At 43.9% G+C, this 19,876-nt stretch overlaps 1 protein-coding gene across 1 annotated transcript in view; it reads left to right on the forward strand.

Annotated features, from left to right (window-relative positions):
- The window catches only part of LOC310824041 (clustered mitochondria protein homolog), a gene marked incomplete at both ends in the record, with an annotated part of 41,757 nt that overhangs the window by 13,354 nt on the left and 8,527 nt on the right, over positions 1-19,876 (forward strand). The window contains 1 exon segment of the mRNA XM_083696933.1: positions 19,001-19,407. Within this exon segment, the coding sequence (XP_083553059.1) occupies positions 19,001-19,407 (407 nt within the window).

The following is a 19,876-nucleotide window of genomic DNA, read 5'->3' on the forward strand; positions in this document are numbered from 1 at the left end:
ATATATACATACATACATACACACTCACCGGCCACTTTATTAGGTACACCTTGCTAGTACCGGGTTGGACCCCCTTTTGCCTTCATAACTGCCTTAATTCTTTGTGCCATAGATTCAACAAGGTGCTGGAAACATTCCTCAGAAATTTTGGGCCATATTGACATGATGGCATCACGCAGTTGCTGCAGATTTGTCGGCTGCACATCCATGATGCGAATCTCCCGTTTCACCACATCCCAAAGGTGCTCTATTGGATTGAGATCTGGTGACTGTGGAGGCCATTGGAATACAGTGAACTCATTGTCATGTTCAAGAAACCAGTTTGAGATGATGTGAGCTTTGTGACATGGCGCGTTATCCTGCTGGAAGTAGCCATCAGAAGATGGGTAGGCTGTGGCGTTTAAACAATGCTCAATTGGTACTAAGGGGCCTAAAGTGTGCCAAGAAAATATCCCCCACACCATTACACCACCACCACCAGCCTGAACCGTTGATGCAAGGCAGGATGGATCCATGCTTTCATGTTGTTTACGCCAAATTCTGACCCTACCATCTGAATGTCGCAGCAGAAATCGAGACTCATCAGACCAGGCAGCGTTTTTCCAATCTTCTATTGTCCAATTTTGGTTAGCCTGTGCGAATTGTAGCCTCAGTTTCCTGTTCTTAGCTGACAGGAGTGACACCCGGTGTGGTCTTCTGCTGCTGTAGCCCATCTGCTTAAAGGGTCGACGTGTTGTGCATTCAGAGATGGTCTTCTGCATACCTTGATTGTAACAAGTGGTTATTTGAGTTACTGTTGCCTTTCTATCATCTCGGACCAGTCTGGCCATTCTCCTCTGGCATCAACAAGGCATTTTCGCCCAGAGAACTGCCGCTCACTGGATATCTTTTTCGGACCATTCTCTGTAAACCCCAGAGATGATTGTGCGTGAAAATCCCAGTCGATCAGCAGTTTCTGAAATACTCAGACCAGCCCGTCTGGCACCAACAACCATGCCACGTTCAAAGTCACTTAAATCATCTTTCTTCCCCATTCTGATGCTTGGTTTGAACTTCAGCAGGTCGTCTTGACCATGTCTCCATGCCGAAATGCATTGAGTTATTGCCCTGTGATTGGCTGATTAGATATTTGCGTTAACGAGCAGTTGAACAGGTGTACCTAATAAAGTGGCCGGTGAGTGTGTGTATATATATATATATGTATGTAGTACCAGTCAAAAGATTGGACACACCTCACTTTCACCCCACTTTCATCATAGCGTTTGATGGTTTTCGCGACTGCACTTGAGGATACATTCAAAGTTCTTGACATTTTCCGGATTGACTGACCTTCACGTCTTAAAGTAATGATGGACTGTCGTTTCTCTTTACTTAGTTGAGTGGTTCTTGCCATAATATGGATTAGAACAGTAATCGAATAGGGCTATTCACTGTATAGAACTGTGTACCAACCCTACCTCTGCACAACACAACTGATGGTCTCAAACACATTAAGAAGGCAAGAAATTCCACAAATTAACTCTCGACAAGGCACACCTGTTAATTGAAAACCATTCCAGGTGACTACCTCATGAATCTGATTGAGAGAATGCCAGAAGTGTGCAAAGCTATCATCAAAGCAAAAGGTGGCTACTTTGAAGAATCTAAAATGTAAAACATATTCTGGTTTAACACTTTTTTGTTTACTACATAATTCCATGTGTTCTTTCATAGTTTTGATGTCTTCAGTATTAATCTACAATGTAGAAAATAATACAAATAAAGAAAAACCATTGAATGAGAAGGTGTGTCCAAACTTTTGACTGGTGTATATACAGTGGGGGAAATAATTATTTGATCCCCTGCTGATTTTGTTAGTTTGCCCGATTACAAAGAAATGAGCGGTCTATCATTTTTATGGTACTGTTAGTTGAACAAAGAGACAGAATATCAACAAAAAAGTCCAGAAAAAACACATTATATAAAGTTATAAATTAATTTGCATTTGATCGAAGGAAATAAGTATTTGATCCCCAAGCAAAACATGACTTAGTACTTGGTGGAGAAACCCTTGCTGGCAAGCACAGAAGTCAGACGTTTCTTATAGTTGGTCACCAGGTTTGCACACATCTCAGGAGGGATTTTGGTCCACTCCTCTTTACAGATCCTCTCCAAATCCTGAAGGTTTCAAGGCTTTTGCTTGGCAACTCGAAGCTTCAGCTCCCTCCACAAATTTTCTATAGGATTAAGGTCTGGAGACTAGCTAGGCCACTCCATGACCTTAGTGTGCTTCTTCTTGAGCCACTCCTTTGTTGCCTTGGCCGTATGTTTTGGGTCATTGTCATGCTGGAAGACCCATCCACGACCCATCCTCAGTGCTCTGGCTGAGGGAAGGAGGTTCTCGTCCAAGATCTTACGGTACAGGGCCCCGTCCATTGGCCCCTCAATGCGGTGAAGTCGTCCTGTACCCTTAGCAGAGAAACAACCCCAAAGCATAATGTTTCCACCTCCGTGTTTGACGGTGGGGATGGTGTTCTTGGGATTGTAGCATTCAGCATTTCTCTCCCTCCAAACACGACGAGTCGAATTTATGCCAAAGAGTTAAATTTTGGTCTCATCTGACCACATTACCTTCTCCCAAGCCTTCTCTGAATCATTTAAGTGTTCATTGGCAAACTTCAGATGAGCCTGTACATGTGCCTTCTTGAGCAGGGGGACCTTGCGGGCACTGCAGGATTTCAATCCGTTACGGTGTAGTGTGTTACCAATGGTTTTCTTGGTGACTGTGGTCCCAGCTGCCTTGAGATCATTACCAAGCTCCTCCTGTGTAGTTCTGGGCTGATCCCTCACCCTTCTCATGATCATCCTTACCCCACGAGGCAAGATCTTGCATGGAGCTCCAGGCCGAGGGCGATTGATGGTTATTTTGTATTTCTTCCATTTTCTAATAATTGCACCAACAGTTGTCTCCTTCTCACCAAGCTTCTTACTGATGGTCTTGTAGCCCATTCCAGCCTTGTGCAGGTCTACAACTCTTACCCTGATGTCCTTTGAATGTTCTTTGGTCTTGCCCATGATGGTGGAGAGGTTGGAATGGAAGAGATTGATTCTATTGACAGGTGTCTTTTATACCCATAACAAGCAGAGATTAGGAGTACTTTTCCTAAAGTGACAGGACTAATCTGTGTGCCTCATGGGCATATAACCGGTCTGTATGAGCCAGAATTCTTGCTGGTTTGTAGGGGATCAAATACTTATTTCCTTCGATCAAATGCAAATGAATTTATAACTTTATATAATGTGTTTTTTCTGGACTTCTTTGTTGATATTCTGTCTCTATTTGTTAAAATAAATGGACCATAAAAATTATAGACCGCTCATTTCTTTGTAATCGGGCAAACTAACAAAATCAGCAGGGGATCAAATAATTATTTCCCCCACTGTACATGATGGAGCAGGTAAATGGATTAGAAGCTTTGAGGAAGAGACTGCAGGGAAACTGCTGGCGGTGGGAGACCTCAAAGCCCTGTTGGCCAAGGTACTGGGGGTGGCAAAGATGGAAGACATCCTCATAAGTTGTGGACTGGGAGAAGCCACGGGCAATACCAGAGCCGATGGGATGTCATTTGACCAGACCAGAAATGAGATGTGGACAACCCTGAGAGAAGAGTATCCACAGAGGCTGGATATTAAGACCCTGAAGGGAGAACCACTGGGAGAGACTGAGAATCCTGCCACATACCTGCACCAGCAACTAAAGAAGTGGAAACTAGAGACTGAAGCAGACCCCGAGGGAGACCCACTGATGACAACTCTGTTCAGAACCGCAGTGATAGATGCCATGTCCCCTCCGGTGAAAAGCAGGTTAGAGGATGTGGTGGGACTCACGTCCAAAACACATAAGGAATTCTGTGATCATCTGGTCCATGCAGTGGAAAAATACCGGAAAGATGCGTCAAGGCTAAAGGAGCAAGAAAAGGAGAACCAGAGAAAGTTAACAGCTCCAGCTGGGGGAACTCACAGAACGGAACAAAAAGAAGGTACAAGGCGCAATGAGCGCCGAAACCAGGAAACCAGTTCCATACAGAGCCACACCAGAACCACTTCCAGTGCCGAGACCTCAGGGACAAGAGCAACCCACCGTACCTGTAGTTCAGGTGTATACCCAGCAGCCCCAGCAGTTTCAGCCATGGAAGGGCAGACAGAGACCCCAAGGAAAGTTCCAAAGAACAGATTTACTTGGTCCACCCGGGGTGTGTTGGGGATGTCACCAAGCAGGACACAACCGAAGGCAATGCACAATTAATCCATGGCAGCCGAGGGAAAATAGTCAACAGGGCTATGGTCAGCAACAGCAGAAGCCTCCACAAGGACCAGCCAATCCATATAGGGGACTAAATTATGGTTATTAGGGGTGCCCAGAGAATCCGAAAAGGGAGGGTCAGCTTCCAGTGTTAACCACAGAAGCTGATCAAGAACCAATGCTGCAGGTTCAAATAGAAGATAGAGACATACCCATGATGATAGATACAGGAGCTACCTACACTTGTGTAGGTCTAAAATATGCCTCTCACCTCCCCATGTCAGGAAAATGTGTTAAAACAGTAGGATTCTCGGGACAAGCGCAGCTAATTCCAATGTCAACTCCAGTAAGTCTGAAGATAGGAGACAGAGCCACAACCCTGCCCATACTGATCTCTGACCAGACTCCAGTAAATCTCTTGGAGAGGGATGCATTATGCATGCTGGAGATGAACATATGGTGTTCCCCAGAAGGTGTATATGTAGATAATATGGCAATAAAGACACAAGAAATGCCCATAACTGCAAGCGCAAATGTTTATTGGTTAGGGGAATTAAATCATGACAGAGCAAAATTGGTTAAAATGGAGAAAATATATTGAAGCCCAATTGCCAGATGCAAGGAGGCCACGATTTGACTATCACTGCACTGTGCAGTTTGACCCAAATTGCAACCCCTGCCAAGAACAAATCTGGCAGGAGCAAACCAAAAATCTGGTTGTCCCTTTAATGTCACAATATATTATAGTGGGAAACCAGGGAGACCAGGGAATAGATGAATCAGAATTTGTACAAAAATGGTATAATATACCTAATGCTGCTCCTCATGTGTCATTAATGGTAAATAAAGGGTATAGAGCAAGAGACTTGGGACCAATGATGAGAACCGCATTAAAAAGTAATTGGAAAGAAACTAATAACCCATTAGTAAAACAGTCGGCAGACAAGGAATTCATAAAAATAATATGTGCCACGCCTATGAATGGTATACCACTGTTACGAGTGGGGGCAGTGTGGTGGACCCAAAAGCGAAGAGATACTCAGAACACAGGCGCCAAGTGTACTTGAAGGTGTATTTAATAATAAAGGATGGGGACACGGGAACAAACAAAACACTGGGAGTAAGGAAAAAAATAAAAGGAGGAGAACAAACGCTCCGTAATCGAAATATTCGCTACACAGGCGGCAGATAAACTGGACGAGGAATACAGGAACAGGGGAAACAGGTAGTGATGGCAGTTTGACACTGAAGCTTCGATACGTGCTTCAAACACTGAACAACAATTCCATCGAAGCACTGCTTCAAAGCTTGCTTTGGTGCGAAAAAAATCATGTGACATATGACGTCCGAAGCAGCAACTGCTTCGTTGCCTGAATGAATCACCTGACTGGTTCGCGGTCCAATCAGGTGATTCACTGGCACTGCCTCGTCTCGATTCTGACAGGTGATAGGTTGCGACAGTTTTGAATTTGAGTGCCTCAACACTTTATAACCGCTCTAAACAATGCACAATTTGTGGATTGTCGTAGTAGGTGCGTTGTTGCTGTTGAGTTGTTGGTATTGCGTTTGTATTCTTTGAGTGTTCTTCTTGTAATCTTTGAGTGTTCCCCATCCCACATAATCACCCCCTGCCATAGTTACACAAACACACCCAACCTATGCCATATTTTCCCCAGCACTCTCTCCTCAGTAACACAATACACACATTCATCAATCTTTATTTGTAAATAGAACATGATATTCAGTGTTAGTGTGTGTGTGCATCAAGGAATTTCATCAAAGCAAAGATACTGTATCAACGGCGGGGTAGAGCAGCTTGCCTTAAGCGGGTATCGAACTCGCAATCTTTCGCTTACAAACCGGCCGCGCTAGCCACAACACCAAGAGAGGTAACTCCCTTGACGGAGTTGCTAACGGGCCTTTCACAGGGTCGTTACAATACTTTAAATCCAAGGGTGATCAAAGCAAAGATGCTTCAGAACAAAAGATCTTTTCTACAAAAGTAAAGTAGTTTCTCCAACACTGCTCATTGAGGTGTGTGTGTGTGTTCGTGCGTGCGTGCATGTAATTAAAAGCCTCCTGTCCACCAACTAGCCTGCCTAATTTGACTGCAGCCTTGCACTTCGCCAGGAGAGGTCACTGTAACTGAAGCTTCGAGTAATGAACCCATTTTCGAAACAATTGGCTCAAGTGGTTCAGTGCTTCACAAAAGCTTCATTTGCCCATCACTAGAAACAGGTAAGGTAGGTCAGGTACTTACAAAACAACGGGGAGAATCTCAGACAGGGACATGAGGGAACACACAGGTTAAATAGTAACCAGGGACAGACAACACAGGTGAAGGGGATTAGGGAGAATCCCGGCTGATTGGGAGGGATTGACCCGAGTGGCCAGAGGGGGGCGCCAGAGTCACCAGACAGAGCCCTCAGGCGTGACATACCACAGGAAGTGGCCATATTGGTTAAACAACAGGTTCAGATAAAAGAAAAGTCAGATAATCAATTAAGGAGATAACATGGAGGAACAGATCCCGGAAAGTCAAAACATGACACTGATGTGGGCTTAGTAAAATCAGCAAGCCCTATAATTATAAGAACAAAACAGGGTAGTGTATTACCAAGAAAAGCCCAATATCCTATGAAACCTGAAGCTGAGGAAGGAATAAGCAAAACAATAGAGGGTTTGATAGCAGCCGGAGTTTTAGAAAAAACGAACAGCCCGTGCAATACTCCACTTCTCCCAATTCTAAAAACAGACAAGTCCAAATGGAGGTTGGTACATGACTTGGCAGTAAATTAGGTGGTACAAGATTGGCCAGCAGAAGTACCAAATCCTCATACATTGTTAACAAATGTTCCTCCAACAGCCAAATACTATACAGTGATAGATTTATGTTCAGCTTTTTTCAGTGTACCATTAGCAGAAGAAAGTCTATACTTGTTTGCATTTGCCTACAGAGGACAACAGTACACTTACACTAGAATACCTCAAGGGTTCAAACATTCGCCTCATGTGTTCAACCAGGTGCTAAAAGCAGATTTAGAAGACCTGGAGGTAAACAGCACAGTAATCCAATACGTGGATGACTTGTTAATTTGTTCAATCACATTGGAACAATGTCATGAAGACTCCATAAGAGTTCTCCAACAATTGGCAAAGGGGGGACACAAGGTGTCAAGAACTAAATTGCAATATTGTTTACCTCAGGTTGACTATCTGGTAAGAACTATAGCGCATAGGTTAAAAGCAATATCACCAGGACAATTAGAAGGTATAAGCAAAGCACCAAAACCAATAACTGTGGGCCAAATGATGACTGTAGCAAGGTCCGTTAGTACACAGAGGCAGACGCAGTATAGGGATCAGGGATTGCTCCCGTTTATTCATAAAGTCTTTTGTAACAACTCTTTGTTGGCTTTCCAGCCTCGTCAAAAGTTACTCTCTCTCTCTCTCTCCTCTCGCCGTTTCCAGCTCAGCTACTGAAATGGCAGAAGCACACACATGTTAAGCACTCGCCAACGAGACTTTATTTGCAACAGGTGTGCAACGAAGCCTCGCCGACACAACCCCGGCCACGGTCCTGTAGCTCCCTCTACAGGCCGAACGCTGCATGTCCCCCCACAATGACGTTCTTGGGTATGACAGGGTTCAGCGGAGATTGGATAGAGGATTATGCGCTAAAAACAGCAGCTCTGAGGAGACTGATGAAAGCAGCAGGTCAGCAGAGCTTGAAAGCCCCTTTAATATGGACAACAGAAGCTACAATAGCATTTGAAACATTGAAAAAAGAAATGCAACGGGCACAAGCCTTGGCTGTGCCCGATTATAACAAACCATTCCTATTATATGTGGCAAACAGAAGGAATGGGTATGCTTCAGCAGTGTTAGTACAGGACACGTGTAGTGGTAGGACAAAGCAAGCGTTAGCCTACTATAGCACCAAACTAGATAGTGTGGCCCAGGGGTATCCGCCCTGTTTTCAGGGAGTGGCAGCTATGCACTATGCCTATGAAAAGGCCTCATCAGTCACAATGACAATAACAATATACACACATCACAAGACAGTGGAACTGTTAGAACAGGGAAGGTTTGTTCTAACGCAAGCTAGGAACCTGTCATATTTGTCATTATTAACATACCCAGATATCACTATTAAGAGATGTAGTACAGTAAATCCAGCTGAGTTAATACCACTGGCAGATGAAGGGGAAGAACATGATTGTATAGCACAATCACTAACATTCACTAGGTTAAGACCAGACTTAGAATCAACACCCTTACCATATGCAGAAGACACATATTTTGTAGATGGTTCATGTTACAGAGATCATTTAGGTAATCATGCAGGGTACGGCATAGTCAAACAAGTAGGGCAGACGTTTCAAGATGAGAAGATAGACAGCTGTCCACAACCATGATCGGCCCAGTTGGCAGAACTAAGAGCGCTGACAGAAGCCTGTAAAATAGGAGAAGGCAAAGTAGTGAACATTTTTACTGACTCAGCGTATGCGCACGGAGTCTGTCATCTGTTTGGAGCAGTATGGAAACAGAGGGGTTTTTTGAAAAGTGATGGATCACCTATACAGTATTGTGAGCAAATTAAGGAATTGATGTCGACCATGATGAATCCAAAGCGGTTAGCGATTATTAAATGTCAGGCGCACCAGAAAGGTAATGATTACATTATTCAGGGCAATAATGCTGCCGATGAAGCGGCAAAGCGAGCCTCGAAGTGTGAGGTGGCTGTGTTGGCCCCAATGGTATTAATAGAACCAATAACGCAGCTAGAGGATATCATTTGCATGCAACAGATTGCAGGGCCGTATGAGCAATCCATGTGGCTCCAAAGGGGGGCGAAGGTAGACTCTACAGGATTGTGGAGGTCGCATGAAGGTACTATAGTAGCGCCTACTGTACTACTGGGGATTTTGATCGCTGATGCGCATGGTTTTGACCATTGTGCAAGGGGGGAAGTTGTGAGAAAGATAAAAATCCAAGGGTATTGGTCACCCTATTTACAGGCTATGGTAGAAAATGCATTAGCAGAATGCACAGTATGCGCACAAAACAATGTGAGAAAGGGAATTAAAACACCTTTAGGACACATACCGGTTCCAGACAGACCATTTAAACATTTGGTAATGGACTATGTAGACATGATCAAAAAGGTCAATGGGAAAAGATACATGCTTGTTGTAATAGATAGATTCAGCAGATGGGTAGAAGCAACGCCATCGGCAGAATTAGGGGCAGGAACAGTGGTTAAATTTCTAACAAGAGAAGTAATACCCAGATTTGGAATACCTAATGAGATTAGCTCAGATAATGGTGCAGCATTTATTCAGAAAACTGTGAAACAAGTCATACAGCAGTTAAGAATAAAGCAAAGATTGGGTTGTGTCTACCATCCACAATCACAAGGAATGGTAGAAAGAATAAATGGTACCCTCAAAACAAAGCTGAACAAGATATGTGCCAGCACAAAGCTTAACTGGGTAGATGCCTTGCCACTTGCATTGATGAGTTATCGCATGCAGATTAACAGAAATACGCATTTAACACCGCATGAAATGCTTACAGGTCGACCCATGCCAGTGCCAACAATAAGAGGACCTTATAAAGGACCAACACTTGAACAACTTCAGATGGAATTGAAACAATATATGAAACAACTAACTGAGATACATAAAGTTATATTCACAGGAAAAAGACAAGCAGCCGGAGCCGGAGACACCCCTGCCCAATCCGATAACTCCAGGAGACCAGGTGTACATCAAAGTCTTCAGAAGGAAGTGGAACGAGCCAAGGAGAGAAGGACCGTACGAGGTAGTGCGAGCCACCCCCACTGCAATACAAGTCCGAGGGAGTCTAAACTGGTACCACTTGAACCACTGCACCCGGGTCCCGAGGCAAGAACTCAGGCAAACCAGAGAAGAAGACGAAGGAACGGGTGAGATCGTACAGGAGCACAGAGGAAATGAAGGAACAGGTACAGAGGCTGAACGGGGGCCTGAAATCCAGCCCCCAGCCGAACAGGAAAGACAGTAGAACCCGGGGAATTCCGGGGAAGGGACTAGTGCTCTGTATGATAATAATGCTAATCTATTTGATGTCACAGATAGGACAGGCTTTAACACAAGAATTGAACCAGGCAAATACATTATGGGAACAGGCAAAGCAAAATGATTGGTATAAATGGGTAGAGTTTACAGCCCAGTCAGTAACAAAAGGAGATTGCCTCATGTGTAGTCCATCACCACTTAAAATACTACGAGTGGTACCTAGCCCACACACATACCAGGCATGTGCACAGTTTCATAAAAAGTTCTGTCACATAGAAGAAACGAATCAACCATATTGTCCCGCCGAATGTTTGGGGGTCTTAAGCAACACCAGATACCATCCGTTTTATGCTCAAACTTTTAGAGAACAATGCAGGAAAATAGATGTGAGAGTAGATGAGGCAAAGAGGGAGATCCCCGGACCCTATGCAATTGATTGGAAGCAGAAGTTTGAATGTTTCGACAAACCATTTAATACAACATATGGCACCTCTAACCTGGGGAAATTTAAAGGGAACTGTCATGTCACATGGCGTATTGTACCATGGAATATGGAAGATCCTAGGCCAAAAGTACCTTATAACCAAGCAATAGGGATATATATGAATGCTACCCGTATGGTAGTACTTCCCCCTAACACGGTTGAGACAGAAGAAGAAATAGACAATGAGAGACGTGGGATAAAACAAGATAGGCAAGGAAACTGCTCTGGACCACTGGCACGGAGATTAGGGGCTCCATGGGCACCAGGTGACATGCCCCTAACCGATATATATCTTAGTCAGAATGAGCCAGTAGCAGATTACTATTGGGTATGTGGAGAAGGAAAGCTACTGGCGGCATTACCCTCTGACTGGTCAGGAATATGTGCTAGGGTTACGCTAGCCAAGTCGGTGACTATTTTGTCAGGAAATGACACTGGATTATGGGCTGACAAGCAAGAACTAGATCAGGAAGGAGCTAAACCAGGAAATAGGAGAAAGAGGGCGTATCAGGCAGACCCTGCAGTTTATATAGATGCCATAGGAGTACCAAGAGGGGTACCCGAAGAGCATAAGGCTAGAAGCCAGATACTGGCAGGACTAGAATCAATTTTCCTTTGGCCTACAATAAATAAAAATGTGGATTGGATAAATGCCATTTATTACAATCAGCAGAGGTTCATCAATTACACAGATGATGCCTTATCAGCCCGAGGAGAACAGGTCAGAGAGACAAGCAGAATGACATGGCAGAACAGACAGGCATTACATTTTCTGATGGCCGCTCAAGGTGGAGTGTGTAAAATGTTTGGGGACCAATGCTGTACCATTCATTCCTGATAACACTGATCCTTCAGGAAGTTTTGTTAGAGCAATGACTAAACTAAGGACGTTGAGACAGGAAGTGAGACAGGATGCGGGCACAGACTTTGGGAAACTAGACTGGTTAGACAACATCCTAGGATCATGGGGAGGACTGTTGGCGAAAATGGGAATAATGGTTGTGACAGTGATAGTAGTGTTAGGACTGTTATTTTGTTGTATAATGCCTGTTTTGAGATCCTTCTTTATACAGGGCACCATTAAGCAGATGAGTGTAACCAGAGGGATAGCTCAGATGGCAGTCGACAAAATGGGAGGCCACCTAGAACCTACAGTGGGGGAAATAATTATTTGATCCCCTGCTGATTTTGTTAGTTTGCCCGATTACAAAGAAATGAGCGGTCTATAATTTTTATGATACTTTTAGTTGAACAAATAGAGACAGAATATCAACAAAGAAGTCCAGAAAAAACACATTATATAAAGTTATAAATTGATTTGCATTTGATCGAAGGAAATAAGTATTTGATCCCCAAGCAAAACATGACGTAGTACTTGGTGGAGAAACCCTTGTTGGCAAGCACAGAAGTCAGACGTTTCTTGTAGTTGGTCACCAGGTTTGCACACATCTCAGGAGGGATTTTGGTCCACTTCTCTTTACAGATCCTCTCCAAATCCTGAAGGTTTCAAGGCTTTTGCTTGGCAACTCGAAGCTTCAGCTCCCTCCACAAATGTTCTATAGGATTAAGGTCTGGACACTAGCTCGGCCACTCCATGACCTTAGTGTGCTTCTTCTTGAGCCACTCCTTTGTTGCCTTCGGCCGTATGTTTTGGGTCATTGTCATGCTGGAAGACCCATCCACGACCCATCCTCAGTGCTCTGGCTGAGGGAAGGAGGTTCTCGTCCAAGATCTTACGGTACATGGCCCCGTCCATTGGCCCCTCAATGCAGTGAAGTCGTCCTGTACCCTTAGCAGAGAAACAACCCCAAAGCATAATGTTTCCACCTCCGTGTTTGACGGTGGGGATGGTAGCATTCAGCATTTCTCTCCCTCCAAACACGAAGAGTCGAATTTATGCCAAAGAGTTCAATTTTGGTCTCATCTGACCACCTCACCTTCTCCCAAGCCTTCTCTGAATCATTTAAGAGTTCATTGGCAAACTTCAGATGGGCCTGTACATGTGCCTTCTTGAGCAGGGGGACCTTGCGGGCACTGCAGGATTTCAATCCGTTACGGTGTAGTGTGTTACCAATGGTTTTCTTGGTGACTATGGTCCCAGCTGCCTTGAGATCATTACCAAGCTCCTCCCGTGTAGTTCTGAGCTGATCCCTCACCCTTCTCATGATCATCCTTACCCCACAAGGCGAGATCTTGCATGGAGCTCCAGGTCGAGGGCGATTGATGGTTATTTTGTATTTCTTCCATTTTCTAATAATTGCACCAACAGTTGTCTCCTTCTCACCAAGCTTCTTGCTGATGGTCTTGTAGCCCATTCCAGCCTTGTGCAGGTCTACAACTCTTACCCGGATGTCCTTTGAATGTTCTTTGGTCTTGCCCATGGTGGTGGAGAGGTTGGAATGGAAGAGATTGATTCTATTGACAGGTGTCTTTTATACCCATAACAAGCAGAGATTAGGAGTACTTTTCCTAAAGTGACAGGACTAATCTGTGTGCCTCATGGGCATATAACCGGTCTATATGAGTCAGAATTCTTGCTGGTTTGTAGGGGATCAAATACTTATTTCCTTCGATCAAATGCAAATCAATTTATAACTTTATATAATGTGTTTTTTCTGGACTTCTTTGTTTATATTCTGTCTCTATTTGTTCAACTAAAAGTACCATAAAAATTATAGACCGCTCATTTCTTTGTAATCGGGCAAACTAACAAAATCAGCAGGGGATCAAATAATTATTTCCCCCACTGTATATCCTGTTCTCAACTGGGGAGGCAGCAGTGAGTCTTCTGCCCCCTCATCCGATGATGACGAGATCGTCTAGACTCCCAGCCAGGACTAGCAAGTGCTAATAACTACACCAACAGGGGAGAAGCATTGCTACAATCCTCAAGAAAGACGAAATCCTGGCTATACAAGGACTATATTCCCTTTGGAATATTGACAATTTGAATGGACAATAACGTCTTTTAAAGTGTTATGTGTGACAATTATTGTGTGTAGTACTGATAGAATGACCATGTTGAATGTATGCATAAAGGCACAGTGGGATGGCCATGGTTAAGGGAGAAGGAGTGTTACCCTGTGTTGGACATATAGGTCCCATAATAGAATGATGTGTTGTGTGATGTTTTACTTTTTATTAACAATTTGTGTAATCATTTAAATGTAGTTTAGTGTAGCTCATGGGGACGGGTGCTCATTTGCAGACCTGTAAAGTGGTTGCTCAATGACGATTGGATATGGTGAGAACCGTGGGGGAATTTTCCCAAATGAAAGAATGGGTTTTTCGCCCCCACCTGTAAAGGAGGCGTGTCCCCAGGAGCTAATAGAATGTCATACTGTTGATGCCATACAGGTTATGTTTACTTCTGTGAGTTGCCTATGTATGTTGTTGTGGCGGTAGGAATAGGGGGTTAGCAGACAACGCCACCCTGGGAATTGCACCCAGGGAAATATTAACCAATGAACTCTCAATTAGACTTTGGCACACATGTTCGTTGACTAACAGCACCAGAGACAAGGTTCCAAAAATAAGTTATCTTTATTATTATAAAAATAGAGGCTCTACATATAATATACAAGACAAGTATCAATCACACTGTATGAGTAGGGGGGGGAAACAAAGCTATCAGGGCTGAGGCTTACCAGCAGGGGGGCGAGATAACAGGAGACAGAGGGAGAGGGTCCAACAACACCAATCAGTCACTCGTGCTCGCACATACACACCGCAAAACAGGATCAAAATGGCAAAATAAGAGAAAAACCAGGAGGCACACGTGAACACACGGGGAAAGGGACACCACCACCAAGGGAATCTAGCTGCCTCCCTGCCTTGGGCACTCAGCACCTGAAAAATAAAAGAAGAGAAAGGAGGTGAGGGAATATATAAACAAACAAACAAACAATAAACCCACAACTAGACAGAAGGACAGAAACTATGGTTGGGCGGCCAAGCAGAGGGTTAACTTAAGCAGGACTAAAGCACACCATAAACAAAATCCCCTAAAGTAACCAAAACCTCCCCAGAACACACCCACACTGATTGCAACACAGACAGACAACACACAAGGACAAGACAACAGATAGCCGTATCAGTTAAAAATAGCGGTTGTTAGCGTCTTCGCCGCTATCTTCCAGGCAAGTGGCTAGCTCAGGGCGGATGAGGCAGCCATGCAGGTAAGCTACGTATGGCAAAAACAGCAGTAGGCACGGCCACAACCGGCAGTACCTAGAAGGCACACAGGACACCCCATTAGTGCTAAACATAATGGTAAAAACAAGAGCAATAGAGATCCAAATTATGGGATACGTACCAGGAAGTTGACGACTTCCCATTCCAACCAGCGAGCTCACAGAGCTCCGCAAAATGTTTACGTTCGGTATGAATCCATAGAGAATGTTACGCGATCAATAGCCCAGCACGCACCACTGACCAAGACAGGACACCGCCAAGCAACAGGTGGAAGCGCTGCAAAGCGACCACAGCGTGCAAAGAATAAATTACCATGCTACAAACAAATTAGCCAGAGCGTACATAGAAGGAGCGTACATACCGGTAGCCAGTTGACTGGGGGGGGGGGGGGGGGGCGTAGCAGGAAGTAACGTGGGGACAAATTGTGGCACCTCCCGACACAACGCTACCTCGGAATAAATAGGACGGTGACGCAAGCCATTGGCTGTGACGGCCCTAATCATTATGAAGGGCTACGCCCATGCGTCTCACCACATTGTCTTGAAATCACTTATATGTTTTATTAGTGTATCATTGACTACTCATTAAGTTAGGATGTGGGACTATTAAGTCCCAAAGGGGGGAATATATAGTAAATTTAAAGACAAATACTAGCCTTGGTAATCCCACACCTAGGGGAAAAGGTCACAAGGACACCAGATGGTCCTGGAACATCTCAGAGGGGTGAGATCAGATAAGTGGGGGCTGACTAGAGGGTATGGATGCTGAAGTAGAATGGTACACAGCTGTATAAACATAATCGAGTGATCTAGGGACAGGATGGATGGGTGATAAACACAGTTGTAAACAGCCAAGACAAAAGGGCTTTAGAAAACAGCCTAGGTCAATTGATTTCTCCAGTAGGCTGATCGGCGCCAAGCCAAAGGGGGCGTAGCCCCGGGATGACGAAATGTAGTTCTTGAATATTATTGGTGTATGTAAACAGGAAGTAGACGTTTGTTGAATGAAGGGTGTTGACCTATGTGATGTCTATAAAAAGACAGGTAACGGAAGTGAAAGGGGTTCAACTTTGCAAACCTGACCCGGCTTTGTTCTCTGTGAATAAAGTCTCTGAAAGAATCAACAGCTCTGGTTAACGGTATTTTATTTCAAAATACCATTATTTAAATTTGACTACATATTATGAAGCACCATTGTAACAATGTCCGTTCGTACACAGAGGCAGACGCAGTATATCGGTAAGGGATTCCTCCCGTTTATTCATAAAGGGTCTTGGTAATAATGTTCGTGGGCTTTTCAGCCTCCTCAAAAGTCACTCTCCACTCTCTCTCTCCCGTGTCGCCGTTCCCAGCTCACCTACTCAAATGACAAAGGCACACACATCTTAAGCACTAGCCAACAAGGCTTCATTTGCAACAGGTGTGCAACGAAGCCTCGCCGACACAACCCTGGCCACGGTCCTGTAGCTCCCTCTACAGGCCGAACGCTGCATGTCCCCCCACAACCATCCACTGAATTTTAGAGGCATTTGCTTGTACTTGAGCAGCACCATAGCACCCCCTCCACCATGTTTTACAGATTAGGTGGTATGCTGTAAATCTTGGGCACCTTTTTTCTCCAAACTTTCCTCTTGCAATCACTCTGGTACATGATCATATTCGTCTTATCTGTCCACAAGATGGTTGTCCAGACCTCTGCAGGCTCTTAAGGTACTTTTCAGCAAACCTGACCATCCTTTTTGAGGATAACTAGTGGTTTGCACCTTGCAGTGAAGCCTCCAGTTCGGCTGGTGATGTATTCTGCACATTCACGCCAACCTCCTGGAGAGTGTTCCTGATCTGTGGGACAGTTGTTTGGGGGGTTTTCTTAATTATGAGCATTCTTCTGTCATCCACTGTAGAAGTGTTCCTTGGCCTATCAGCCTGTTCAGCTCACCAGTGCTTTTTTATTTTATTTTATTTTTTATGATTTTGCAAACTGTTGATTTTGGTAAGTGTAAGGATGTTTCTGATTTGATTTGTTTGATATTTCAGCCTCAGAATGGCTTCCTTGACTTTCATTGACGTCTCTTTTGTCCTCATGTTGACAGACACCAATAGCAGACTCCAAAGACAAATACAAAGCCTAGAATCAATACTAGACATTGACAGCTCTCTTTTGCTGCACAAATGATGTGACGGAACACACCTGACTAACCAGAATCTCCTGTCAAGCCAATTTTCCAATACTTTTGCTGCCCTTAAATGGGGGGACGACAGTGCCTTCGGAAAGTATTCAGACCCCTTCACTTTTTCCACATTTTGTTGTGTTGTAGACTCAATTTAAAATGGATTAAATTAAAAGAATTTGCCATCAATCCACACACAACACCCCAGAATGACAAAGCGAAAACACATTTTTAGAAATGTCAGTAAATGTATTAAAATTGAAATGCAGAAATACCTCATGTACATAAGTATTCAGACACTTTGCTATGACGCTCTTAAAATTAGCTAAAATGCAAAAATGTAATCAACAAATCACTCAGGAAGTTGAATTGAGTCCATCTTAATGCAAGGATAATAGTTCATGTAATTTTGGAATTAATATCTTTTGTTTTTATAGGGTCTCTGATTTGCATAGGAATCAATGTGGATCAGGTGTGGATCAGGCTGTCATTACAAACTGAGCAAATGGCGAGAAACAAAACTGCTCAGGAATGCGATCCTGAGGCCTGGAGAGACTTAAAAAAGTTGAATGGTGGAGAGGAAAAAGCACAGTCGATGGGACAACATCATCTCAGTCACTCTACAAAATTGGTCTATAACCAAGTGGCCAAAAATAATCCCTTAATGGGAAAGAATCGCTCTCATATCCATAATTGTTTGCAACAATGAATTCAAGTGATAAAGCAAAGAAAGTGGCTGGAAATGTGTTTATTTGGTTTTAGTACAAAGCATTAAGTTTGGTGCAAATCCAGCACATGTAATGCAGTTTCCGCACCATCTCTTGTGTGAAGAATAGTGGCAGCTGCATCAAGTTATGGGTATGTTTGTCACTGGCAGGGACTGGGGATTTTGTCAAGATCAAGAGAAAATTATGAAATTTGCTGAGTTGGTAGTGACATCCTAATCTACACAGTGTGTAATTGATTCCTATGCAAATCAGAGACCCTATAAAAACAAATATATTAATTCCACAATTACATGAACTATTATCCTTGCATTAAGATGGCCTCAATTCAACTTATTGAGTGATATGACATTTTTGCATTTCAGCTAATTTTAAGAGTGTCATAGCAAAGGGTCTGAATACTTCTGTACATGAGGTATTTCGGCATTTCAATTTTAATAAATTTACTGAAATTTCTAAACCTGTTTTCGCTTTGTCATTCTGGGGTATTGTGTGTGGATTGATGGCAAATTCTTTTAATCCATTTTAAATTGAGTCTATAACACAACTAAATGTGGAAAAAGTGAAGGGGTCTGAATACTTTCTGAAGGCACTATATGTATAAAAAGTGTTGTCTTTTCTAAATGGTGAAACCAATCTGAAAAAAAATATTGACTTAAAGCTGAGAATCTCTACTTTGACCCCAGAGTAATTTGTTTGATTTCAAATCCAAGCTGTTGGAGTATAGAGATAAAAGAAGACAAAATGCTTCCTCTTTCCAATACTTATGGAGGGCACTTGTACATATACTGTACATGTGAGGCAAACGTATTTACTGTTCCTAGCCCGAAAATGGGGGGGACATTCGTATTAGTTTCACCACTGACTGAGCTTTGTGTCACAACAAATACAAAGAGCATATCTAGAGCAATGTAGAGTAGCGTATCTACATTGCAAAAACAATAGCAAGCATGTTTAGAATTTGCAGTAGGATGAGATGGAAGAAAATAAGTGATTTTCAGGTTTTAATGTCTGTTCGATTACTCAGGTACTCGTGCCCATCCTTGATGTGCATGTCCACAACTGACCGACTGTGCCCTACCCCAGATACCTCCTCTTCATGAAGATGGCGGCGCTCCAGCTCATGCAGCAGAAAGCCAACAAGGAGAGCAAGGCAGCTGCCCTCACAGAGACCCCAGCCCTGCCTGCCCTGCCTCCCCCAGAGACCCCTACCCTGCCAGCCGCAGAGACCCCTGAAACCTCCCCCGAAACATCCACAGACACCCTCACAGAGACCACCTCAAAAGCAGCTGCAACAGAAGCCACGCTCACAGATGAGGCCGTCGTCTCCACAGCAACCACCAACGGGCCATCGGCGCCTGTTGCCACAGCGACCCAGAATGGACAGTGTGAGAGCCCTCTGGAGGGTAAGGAGACTGAGGAGGTTATCCTGGGCTTAGCCCAGGCCAAAGAGCTGGCTGAGTCCTTCACCGGAGAAGACGGATCTGGTATTGGTCCGTCCAAAAATACGCCAGGGAGGAAATGGATGACAAGGTGAAGAAAAACAACATGGAGAGCCAACCTGATGGAGAAATGCATAAAAAAAAATACCCCAAAAATACCCCCCCAAAAAAAAATATATATATATATATACACACACTCAATGAACACTTTATTAGGAACACCTGTACACCTTCTCATGGTGGAGGAGGTGTAATGGTGTGGGGAATGTTTTCTTGGCACACTTTGGGCCTGTTAATACCAATCGATCATCGCTTGAATGCCACACCCTATTTGAGTATTGTTGCTGACCATGTGCGTCCCTTCATGGCCACAATTTATGGCTACGTCCCTTCATGGCCATCTTCTAATGGCTACTTCCAGCATGATAATGCATCGTCACAATGCAAAAGTCGTCTCAAACTGATTTCAAACTGTGTTCTTCAGTGGCCTTCCCAGTCACCGGATCTGAATCCAGTAGAA

Source organism: Argentina silus, assembly GCF_951799395.1.
Source record: "Argentina silus genome assembly, chromosome: Y".
Lineage (NCBI taxonomy): Eukaryota > Metazoa > Chordata > Actinopteri > Argentiniformes > Argentinidae > Argentina > Argentina silus.